Source organism: Antennarius striatus, chromosome 18, assembly GCF_040054535.1.
Source record: "Antennarius striatus isolate MH-2024 chromosome 18, ASM4005453v1, whole genome shotgun sequence".
Classification (NCBI taxonomy): Eukaryota; Metazoa; Chordata; class Actinopteri; order Lophiiformes; family Antennariidae; genus Antennarius; species Antennarius striatus.
Window position 1 is genome coordinate 1,590,899 of NC_090793.1, and position 11,812 is coordinate 1,602,710.

The 11,812-nt window shown below is 45.2% G+C and overlaps 1 protein-coding gene across 1 annotated transcript in view; it reads left to right on the forward strand.

Annotated features, from left to right (window-relative positions):
• The window catches only part of LOC137611921 (neuropilin-1a-like), a 35,718-nt gene extending 24,538 nt beyond the window's left edge, over positions 1–11,180 (forward strand). Inside the window, exons 9-18 of the mRNA XM_068340086.1 lie at positions 1,776–1,951; positions 2,023–2,178; positions 2,434–2,578; positions 4,731–4,901; positions 5,192–5,233; positions 6,472–6,609; positions 7,578–7,873; positions 8,517–8,616; positions 8,723–8,758; positions 8,873–11,180. Coding sequence (XP_068196187.1) covers positions 1,776–1,951; positions 2,023–2,178; positions 2,434–2,578; positions 4,731–4,901; positions 5,192–5,233; positions 6,472–6,609; positions 7,578–7,873; positions 8,517–8,616; positions 8,723–8,758; positions 8,873–9,147 — 1,535 coding nt within the window. The 3' untranslated portion in view covers positions 9,148–11,180. The remainder of the gene's footprint in view (positions 1–1,775; positions 1,952–2,022; positions 2,179–2,433; positions 2,579–4,730; positions 4,902–5,191; positions 5,234–6,471; positions 6,610–7,577; positions 7,874–8,516; positions 8,617–8,722; positions 8,759–8,872) is intronic.
• The last annotated feature ends 632 nt before the right edge of the window (positions 11,181–11,812 follow it).

An 11,812-nucleotide genomic window follows, 5' to 3' on the forward strand; every position in this document is an offset into this window, starting at 1 on the left:
TAGTGTTAGCTTACAGTAGGGTAACGTGATGATACGTAGTCCTGAACAGAGCTAATGTTAGCTAAGGTTAGTTCACAGTAGTTTAACATTATACAGCATGTGATGATGCATAGCCCTGAGCTAATGTTAGCTAATGCTAGTTTTCCATAGCGTAATATTTACATGTGAAGATACATAGCCCCAAACAGAGCTAATGTTAGCTAATGTTAGCGCTCAGTATTGTAACATTTATATGTGAGGATAAGTAGCCCTGAACACAGCTAATGATAGCTAATGATACCTAATGTTAGCTCTCTGTGGGGTAACATTTGTATGTGATGATATGTAGCCCAATGCTAATGTTCGCTAATGCTTGTTCTCCATGGAGTAACATTTATATGTGATGGTACATAGCCACAAATAGAGCTGATGTTAGCTAATGTTAGCTCTCAGTAGGGTAACATTACATTTGATGATACATAGGCCCGAACAAAGTTAATGTTAGCTATGTTAGCTCTCAGTAGGGTGACATTACATGTATTGATACATAGCCTAGAGCTAATGTTGGCTAATGCCTGTTCTCCATAGGGTAACATTACATATATGATACACAGCCTAGAGCTAATGTTAGCTCATGCTTGTTCTCCATAGGGTAACATTGTCTCGGTTGGGTAAACGTTATATTAGACCTTAACCCGGACCTGGAGCTCGTATTTTGGGCGACGCCTTTTTGATATAACATTTATCTCTCTAAATAAATCCACCTCTAAACAGGGCGCCAGTGAAAACTGGAAGGAATGAGATTTTACTGGGACAGGGCAGATCAATACTGGGACACATGCCTGACTAAACTGGGTCTAATGACTCCCCCGTCTTGGGAGACAGAGCCCTGGGGGTCTCCATAAAACACAATAAGTAGCTGTAAATTCACATTATTGAGGAATTTCCATCTGCGGGAGTTTTTGTTAAGCAGCAGACGTCCTCTGGAAGCATTTGTCAAATATCACACTGAGACCAGGGCTGTTGAGGCCGGATATTAGATCTAGATAAAGGATTAAGGCCCGGCTCACAGTGACTGGACCATTGTGTCCACATATTTTCATTAACTTTTCTTATTCTGACAAAATAAAACCCCACACACACTAATTATCCCATTTTATTAAATACTTGAACCGCGCTGGAGAAAACAGACTGGCCTGGTTGTTCAACAGATTGTCGTGTCGCCTCGAGGCCTCGCGGAGACTCCCCTTCAACGGGCGAGTCTGTCGGTGTCAGGACCCCCAGGGACTCCCAACCCACAACATTTGCCAAGGACTCTGCTACCAGCTGCCTCCTGGCTTCTTCTGCACAAAACGCGGATCTCAGAGTACAAATCCTCAGTGTTTATCGCGGATGTTGAGGCGGACATTCGCATTGAAAATACCCGACAGGAAGTAGTTTTTGTGAAGCCGTGTCTGCCGGTTCTGGATCCACATGCTGGTTTTATCGCGATTAAAATGTGTAAATAAATGCAAATACATTTTGTTTTTTATCTGTTTTGTTGTACAAAATTCAACTTTTTGGGTGAACACCTGGTGGGACATGAGTCGGATGAGCATTAGGTTATCCCAAGCCACACCCATTTTAACCAACAGAGTGAATGAGCAAATCAAAATTAATTGGTTGAAGTTACTAGTTTTCACACCAATGGTGGCGCCGCCTGGTGGGCATCAGCTAAAACTGCTCAGGATCCCACCTTCAATGACTATCCCAACGTTCTCTCTCTCTCTCTCTCTCTCTCTCTCTCTTCCATACAGACTACCCCTGTTCCGGAATGCTAGGGATGGTTTCCGGTCAGATCTCCGATGCCCAGATCAGCGCCTCGTCCTACGCTGATCGAGGTTGGGTGGCTGAAAACGTCCGCCTCCTGACAGGAAGGTCGGGTTGGACCGGCCAGCAAACGAAGCAACCCTTCAAGAACGAGTGGCTACAGGTGAGTTCGGGGGCTGTTTCCTCTCGTTTCATCGCGTTTCTCCCATTGGTTCAACTTCCGCCTCCCGTCAGGTGGACCTGGGCCAGGACAAGATGCTCAGCGGCGTGATGATACAAGGAGGGAAACACCGAGATAGGAATGTCTTTTTGAAGAGATTTAGGATCGGCCACAGCCTGGATGGAGAGGACTGGACCATCATCAAGGAGGACAACACCACCAAGACCAAGGTTGGCTCGACGGGTCCTCAATTAGATAGTTAAAGCTAAAAGAGGAGGAGCACAACCAGGTTCAAACTATCTGGTCTCTAGAAGACTGTGTAGATATTTGCGGATTTGTTGTGCCGCATGAACGCAACCTTTTCCAAACTTTTACCTGAGAAGCTACGAAGGTTTTAGTTTGATAAACATCTACATTATATGGTTTCATGCAAATGTGGAATCTAAGGGCTTCCTTGCGTTTTTGACCTCTGACTTCCCCCTCAGATCTTCATCGGGAACCAGAACCACGACACCCCAGAGGCGAGGTCCGTGGGTCCCTTGCTTACCCGTTTTGTCAGGATCTACCCGGATAGGGCCACCAACGAGGGCATGGGCCTCCGGCTGGAGCTGCTGGGCTGCGAACTGGACGGTGAGCGTCGAAAACGAACAGTTAGCATAAAATGTCGGACATGCAAACACGACTTTGAGAAGTGTTTGCCTCGAGTTGCTACCAGTTCGGTCGGTGAGCGCTGAACCGCTTCGGGGTTCTTATCTGCACTTTAATTAGAGAGTGAGGGAAGTCTGACGGATGCCAAGGCGGCTTTGTGGAGGGAGATAGAGGGGAGGAAACCCAGACCTCCTGCGGTGGACGAGGGAGGAAGGGAGGAAAGGATGGGGGAGACTCCAGAGTATCTGGTTGCCCACTCAGGAGAGAGATAAGATCATCAAAGCAGGAGAAAATGCCGAGTCTGCGGTTGGTGGGAGACGGGGGGAGGATCTGTTCTTCCTGTTCCTTCAGAAGAGGTTCTCACCGTGAGGTTCGACCCGTCGGATCATGTGACTGTCGTTTCATTTGCTTCAGGAAAGGCTTTTCTCTCGTCACAGCGCCGCTTCTCGCCGCAGCAAGAACATCCATCCATCCCACTCAAACGGCTGCGAACATATCTCTTTACGAAGTTTAATTACATTCACACCATCTGTGATTTCTACATGGGCTACATATGCTAACGCATTTTGCATAAAACACATCACCAGACATGCGAGAATTTAAAGGATACAAGAGTTTCTGTCATCGTCACACAGCTCCTGATGGAAGAGTTCACCTGAGGTCTGGAGATGAACGTGAAGCTAACGCTTAAATAACGCAAAGCCAGACGGGAACTGGGGATAGGCGATAGTGCACCTGTACCTGCACCTGTACCTCTATCTGTACCTGTGCCTCTATCTGCATCCCCACCTGCACCTGTACCTCCACCTGTACCTGTACCTGTACCTCCACCTGTATTTGTACCTCTACTTGTACCTGTACCTGTACCTTTACCCGCACCTGTAACTCCACCTGTATCTGTACCTCTTCCTGTACCTGAACCTCTATCTGCACCCGCACTTGTACCTCCACCTGTACCTCTTCCTGTACTTGTACCTCTACCTGTACCTCTACACCTGCACCCGCACCCGCACCCGCACCTGTACCTCCACCTGTACCTGTATCTCCACCTGTACCTGTACCTCCACGGTAGGATAATGTTTGTGTGATGATACTTGGCCCTTAACAGAGCTAATGTTAGCTCTCAGTAGGGTAACATTACTGAGAGCTACCTCTACCTGTACCTCTACCTGTACCTGTACCCCTTCCTGCACCCGCACCTCTACCTCCACATGTACCTCTACCTGTACCTGTACCTGTAACTCTACCTGAACCTCTACGTCTACCTGTACCTGTACCTCTTCCTGTACCTGAACCTCTATCTGTACCTCCACCTGTACCTCCTCCTGTACTTGTACCTCTATCTGTACCTCTACCTGAACCTCTACCTGTACCCCTACCTGCACCCGTACCTGTACGTCTACCTGTACCTGTACCTCCACCTGTACTTGTACCTCTACCTGTACTTGTACCTCTACCTGAACCTCTACCTGTACCTCTACCTGTACCCCTACCTGTACCCGCACCTCTACCTCCACATGTACCTCTACCTGTACCTGTACCTGTAATTCTACCTGAACATGTACGTCTACCTCTACCTGTACCTCAACCTGTACCTCTACCCGTACCTTTATCTATGCCTGCACCCGCACCTGTACCTCCACCTTGACTTGTACCTTTATCTCCACTTCTTTACCCTGCCTTTATCTTCACCTGTGCCTCCACCTGTACCTCTACTTGTATCTCCATCTCTACCTGTACCTGCAGCTGTACCTCTACCTATACTTACACCTACCCACAGTACCTCTACCTTTGTCTGCACACACACCTGTAGCTCCACCTGAACCTGTACCCATACCTCCTTCTCTGCCTGTACTTGCACCTGTGCGTCCACCTGTACCTCTACCCCTATCTGTACCTCCATCTCTACTTACACCTACACCCGTACCGCTAACTCTTCCTGTACCCATACCTGCACCTGTACCTCTACCTCTACCTGTTAACCCTTTACTCAAACGGATGTAACCTTGAACAGATGATGACTGATGAAGGTGAATCCGAGCAAAGCGTGCAGTGATGAGGAGGAAGAGGAGTCCTGGTTTTTAGAAGACCCACAACGTCTCCCTGCTCACACATTGTCCATCTCCCTGCTCAGACATCACCACCACGGGACCGCCCACCACGCCGGCCACCTCCACGCTTCCCATGACCACGTTCGGAGCGACCACCACGGCGCCGACCACCGCTCCCGGGACGACCACCGCAGCAGACTGCCAGGACTGCGGCGGAACGACCGAAGCCACGGAGGACTACGACGCCATGACGGGTAAATCACGTCTACAGATGGAAAACACGTTCGACTAAAATTATTATAAAAATTATTGTTTGAAAAATCTCCGTTTTGGTTAAAAATGTGTTGATTTAAACTTTCCTTCTCTTTAAGTTCCACAAATAATCCTCCTCCTGTCTTTTCTTACATCATTTCTCCGGATATATGAGATTTTTATTGATTTCTTCCAAACTGAGGTGAATTCAGTCTGTTTTGGCATCTGTGTGGGCGGGGCCAAACTGCATGACCTTTGACCCTGCTCTGTCTGTCCCATCTGTCTCTGGCAGCAAGCGTAACGGCGGTGGAGCCCATCCCGGACAACATACCAGGTGAGACCCCCCCCATTCTGCCTCCTCCACCTGCTATCTGAGCCTCTCCTTTTCTACCCATAATCCTCTCTGCCTCTACTACAGTGGAACCGTTTTACGGGTAGAATGTACCAATAAATGTACCTGTTCAGGGTTGTTGGTTCGGCGCCTGAATTCAGCCCAGGTCCCATCATTCAGTGTCACGCAGAACAATGGGACCGTTTCCATGGGAATAAATGGTTTTTCACCGCTGTGGTTCCCAAACGAGCGTCGACGCTCCGCCCGACGCCGCGAGCGGAACCTCTGATGGATTGGTTCAGAAAGAGACCCTTCGTTTATTAACGTGTTTATAAGAGAGCAGAAAACGTGACAAAAACAAATCAAAGAGGGGAATTCAGGCCTGGTGGACATCTATGAAGCTTCATAGCGCTTTGAGGCTTCACAGTATATCTGGATATTCACAGCATTTCTGAAGCTTCATAGCATCTCTGAGATTCATAGTATCTATGAGACTTCATAGAATCTCCGGAGCTTCATAGCATCTCCAGAGCTTCATAGCATCTGTGTAGCTTCATAGCGTCTCTGGAGATTCATAGCATCTCTAGAGCTTCATAGCATCTCGAGAGCCTCATAGCATCTCTGAAGCGTCATAGCATCTCTAGAGCTTCATAGCATCTCTAGAGCTTCATAGCATCTCTTGAGCTTCATAGCATCTCTAGAGCTTCATAGCATCAGTGTAGCTTCTTAGCATCTCTGAAGCTTCATAACATCTCTGGAGCTTCATAGCATCTCTAGAGTTTCATAGCATCTTTAGAGCTTGATAGCATACCTGGAGCTTTATAGCATCTGTGTAGCTTCATAGCATCTCTGAAGTGTCATAGCATCTCTGAAGATTCATAGTGTCTATGAGACTTTATAGCATCTGTGGATGTTCATGGGATCTCTGTAGCGTCATAGCATCTCTGTAGCGTCATAGCATCTCTGGAGCTTCATAGCATCTCTAGAGCTTCATAGCATCTCGAGAGCCTCATAGCATCTCTGAAGCGTCATAGCATCTCTGAAGATTCATAGTATCTATGAGACTTTATAGCATCTGTGGAGCTTCATAGCATCTCTGGAGCTTCATAGCATCTCTGGAGCTACACATGGTTCAGGTTAGGAACTAGTTTTTAGGGTTACAGTTAGATGCTAGTTTTTGGGGTTCTGGTCAGGAACCAATGAGACGATGATTCATCTGTTTCTCTCCTGGTTCTTTCCAGCCTACTTGTGGTTCGCCTGCAACTTCGACGACTCCTCGTTCTGCGGCTGGACGGGCGAGATGGGGTCGGGCGCCCAGTGGCTGATCCAGTCCGACGAGCCCCCGGGGGTCCACAGAGGGCCGGGCCTGGACCACACGGGTAGGACATGTGTTCACGTCTCGTCGTGTTTCCATGCAGAACGTCTGAGGCTCCGTCACCAGAGGGTGGATATTTTTAACTCCTGGACACTTTTAATAACACACTACATAGTCTGCTGCTGGGGCGTCGCCACGGCAACCCTTCAGAACAAGAGGAAAGATGCTGACGGTGTAAACAACAATCAGTTGTGCAAATTTATAACCAGATTCAGTCATTTCTGTCATTTCTGTGATTCGTGGAGCCTTTGGAAGCTTCTACCTGAAACTAGGAGCTCCGGGGGGGCTTTTTATTCCCTCAACAACTCCGGAACAATCAAAACTTTGATCTAGAATCATTTAAATTCATAAAAATGGATGAAGAGCGATCAATAAACGACACAAACAAACATCTGCAGCCCTGCGAACCGACGGGAACAGAGAGCGAGAGTGATTTTAATTAGCGCTGAACGGCGCAGCAGATGTTCCAGACGCTTTGAACGCGTTCAAACAAGCGGCGGCCTTGAACACGTTCGCCGTGTTCCATCCATCACGCCTTTGCTCTCCAGCCTTCTCTCCATCCGACCCGGCTGTGACGGATGTCTGCGAGCAGACGGCGGCGGGCGGCTCCCAAACGAACGGCTTCACCTTGATTTCCTGACTTAACCAGATCACAAGTAAAAAATGAGCCCGTCCTCGTGAAACATGCAGATGCACACACATTTATTATCGCCAGAAGTCCTTCAGTTTGATGCCTTTAGGAGTGATATTTATGGAGCATTCACTTCACAAGTCACATTAGAAGCAATAGAATGACGTCACAATTAGCTTAAAAACCTTCTATTAAGCTTATTCTCAAACATTAAAGTCTATTTTTTATCAAAAATGTGTTAAACTTGCGTTTCTGACTCAAATTGAACGTTAGACTCTCTTTTTACCTGGTGGCCCCAAACGCAACACGCGTCTTACCTTATTCTCTGCTGCCCCCTGCAGGCAGGCCGGGGAACTACATCTACATGCAGCTGAGCGCCGGCGCACCTGGAGCAGGTGATGGAGACGGGGATGGAGAGGAGCGCGTGGCGCGGCTCGCGAGCCTGCCCATTCACCAGGACGCCGACCTGTGCATGTCCTTCTGGTACCACGTGTTCGGGACCCACGTGGGGGCGCTGCACATCAAACAGAAGAGGGAGGGGCACGGGGAGCAGCTGCTGTGGACGGTTAGAGGCCACCAGGGGGGTAGGTGGAGGGAGGGGCTCGTCTTACTGCCCCACTCCAGTGGCTCATATCAGGTATTATTATTATTATTATTACTGTTATTGTTATTATTGTTATTATTATTATTATTACTTATATTATTATTATTATTGTTGTTGTTGTTGTTATTACTATTATTACTGTCGTTATCATTTATATTGTTGTTGTTATTATTACTGTTATTATAATATTATTATTAATGTTATTTTTATTATTATTGTTGTTATTATTATTATTACTGTCATTATCATATATATTTTTATTATTATTTTATTATTTTTGTTATTATTGCTGTTATTATAACAATATTATTATTATTATCATTGTTATAACTATTATAATCATTATTATCATTACTATTGTTACTACTACTATTAGATTAGAATCAACTTCATTGTCATTGCATGTCACAGGTACGAAACAACGAAATGCTTATTATCATTATCATTATTATCATTATTATTATTATTATTATTATTATTATTATTTATATTACTACAGTATTATTATGATCATCATCGTTATTACTATTGTCATCGTCAATAATATTTTTTTTATTATTATTGTCATTATAATTATAATTTTTATTAGAATTGTCATAATTGTTATTACTATTATTGTTATTATTATTGTTTATCATTACTGTTATCATTATTATCATTGATCGGTGTGTCACAGGTGACCGTGGAGGGCGTGGTCGACACGCCCGGCGGAGGGGGCCACATCGCTGTGGACGACATCCAGATCGTGGACGGGATCCACGCTGAGGACTGCAAGGGTGAGTTTGATTTCATCACCACTGACTGAACAACTGTCATGTTTTATACTTACATAAAGTAACGGAGGCTCCTCCCCCCTTGCCCCGTCTGCCCCGCCCCCACCAGGTTCTGTCTCGTCACAGACAGAGATCTTCGTCCCACGTAAGAACACTCATCATCACACTGTCAATGGGTTCCTTTCTCGTGATGCATTCAAGGACAGTCCGACATCTGAGCGTTCTTCCCCAACCTAAATCCTGTCTCTCTCTCTGGCAGCGATGGACACCCCCGTGCTGGACGACAGGAAGCTGGACAGCCCCGGCAACATGCTGAAGACCCTGGACCCCATCCTCATCACCATCATCGCCATGTCGGCGCTGGGCGTGTTCTTGGGCGCCATCTGCGGGATCGTCCTGTACTGCGCCTGCTCTCAGGGCAGCATGACGGACAGGAACTTATCGGCGCTGGAGAACTATAACTTCGAGCTGGTGGACGGCGTGAAGCTCAAGAAGGACAAGATGAACGGACAGACCAACTATTCGGAGGCGTGATGAAAACGACGGGGGGGGAAGGGGGGCTCGAACGCCTCGCGCGGACAAGTCGGGCAGCCAATCGGGTGTGAGGAACGCAGGGCTGAAGCGACCAATGGGGACGGCAGGGTGGGGCTGGACGTGAGCCGGTGTAATTTTTTTCTCAGGAGCGGCAGTGGCAGGGACGGACCTGTAGGGGGCACTGTGTAAAAAAACTGTACAGCAAAAAGAGAAACTACGGCGTCTGTGTTTGTTTGGCGTGTTTGTTGGTTCGGTGTGATCACGTGCTGGTGTGGAGACCACGAGGAAAGGATTGTTTGTGTACTTTTATGGAAAGATCACGTTTATTTGTTTGTTTGTTTGTTTGTTTGTTTGTTTTGTAGTTTTTTTTACTGAAGAAGCAGAGGATTCGATTGTGATTTCGCCATTTGTGTGTGTGTGTGTGTGTGTGTGTGTGTGTGTGTGTCTGGCTGCACTCATGTTTATCTGTACACGGAGCATTGTTTGTTTGTTTGTTTGTGTGTGTGTGTGAGAAGCGGTTGCCATGGTAACCTGTGTCACGTTCCAACAGTGCCTTTTTTTTTTTTTCCTCTCTAGTTTTCTGTTGCCTTGTTTTTAATTTTGTTTTTTTGTTTTTTTGCGGAACATTTAGTTAGATTTTTTTTTCCCAGATTGAGATTATTCAGATGTGTGTGTGTGTGTGTGTGTGTGTGTGTGTGTGTGTGTGTGTGTGTGTGTGTGTGTGTGTGTGTGTGTGTGTGTGTGTGTGTGTGTGTGTCACGGGGACACAGGTTCAAATGTTCAAAAAAATCAAATACGATGTTTTTTTTTTGGAAAAAGCTTTCGGAGGGAGAATGGAAATCTCGCAGGAGCCCTGAACGCCTCATTTTCACGGCACACGACCCATCACACACCTGTACATAGGTTTTAATATATTTGATTCCCTTTTTTTATTAAAAACAACAAAAAAAAGTGACTCCAGTGCTGCAGCATCCGACCTCGGCTGGAATCCGACATCACAACGAGGAGGGAGGTTTGAACAATCACAAAAAAATTTTTTTTTTTAAATCTGGGATGTTTCTGGAGCGATGATGTCACGTGGTGAGGTCACATCAACCAACCAATCAGGACAGAGCCCTGGCAGTACCTCTTTATGACTGGATCCCCCAAGAAGTGTGCGAAATCCGACAGAGATGTGTGATTGGCTGTCACGATAGCCGTGACGTCATAACGACGCGTTCCTGGTTACAGGAAGTGTGTTTGTGTAGCACTGATGCTAACACTGAATGCTAACAGTAGCATGTTTCACTGTTTGTCCAGATTTTCACCATCGATGTTTAAACAGATTTATTCTTGAATTTTTATTATGTTACGTCGCTCAAATTTAAATGTATCCTCACACGTCTTTTATTTTGGAGGCCAACTGTTACTTCCTGTATTAAAATCCACCTTCACGTTTCAGGGTTTGATTTTTTTTTTTTTAAATCCCAGTTTAATATTAGCTCCTTAAATGTAAGAGAATGAAAATAATCATGTTGGATTTTATTTTTTACTCCTCCATCGAACAGAAACGGATGCTGCAGCACCAGAAAACAAATGTTGCACTGATATATTTAAAAAAACAACCTAAAAATCTGTGTTTATGATGTTGATTTATGAAAAGAGAGGAAGCAGGAAGGACGGTGTTATTGTCGCTTCTTTTTTATAAATCTGTGAAGTACAATTTAGAGATTTTCATTCTCACAAACGTAAAAAAGATTTTATTTACTTGCTATAATATCACCTTGTGTTTTCTGTCACTGAAGTGTTTCTCTGTTTGTTTGTAAGACAAGAAAAAGTGATTTATTTTCAATACAGCTTCTCTGATTTTTGTTGTTTTTGTCCAGAGAGGATCGTGAACAAAATGGGAAAAGCAGCGAGGCCTTAAGAGACTCAAACTAATGTCTGTTCGCTCTGGTCGACGCCCAGTATCATCCGTCTCTGTGGTCTCAGATTCTGCTCATTGACGATTACATTCCAAAGAATTGGATCAAATAAATGTTTAAGTAAAACCACTTTGAAATGTTCCTTCCTTCTGAGGATTGTTCTGGTTTTATTTGTCGAAATTTTTCAATTTTTTGGTACATTTTATCCATTTTTTTGGGGGGGGGGTTAACAGGATTTTTTTTTCTGCACCCACAGAAATGAGGATTTTATTTTGAAAGGAAATGTTGATATAAATCGTCTAAATATACATTTTTGTGAGCATCAGTAAAGGATTTAATCTCTGTCATTTGGGAGCGGATCTGAAAATATAAATTAAAAAAAAAAGTTCTCTTAACCCTTTAAAACCTGAACTATTAAATAATTTTTAGAATTTTTTAAAAATAAGGTCTTAATGGAATCCTTTAACAAGTTTTTCAAAAATGCTTTACAAAAATTTGTATATATGATTCAGATTGACTTAGGTTGGACTGGTGTGACCCCCCCAGGTAGACTCATTGGTGTCCTTCCTAGCTTTGGCCACAGGGGGGCAGCAGATCCTGCTCATAGATCCACAGCAGGACAAACTCATTTCTTTTATCTCGTGTTTAGCATCAGTCACGTGACTTCGGATTTGGTGTTTCCTGTCCACACTGGTGCCACTGATCCCAGTTCCCACACCGAACTAGTTTCAGACTCCAAGGGATTCAGACAAATCCAGAGG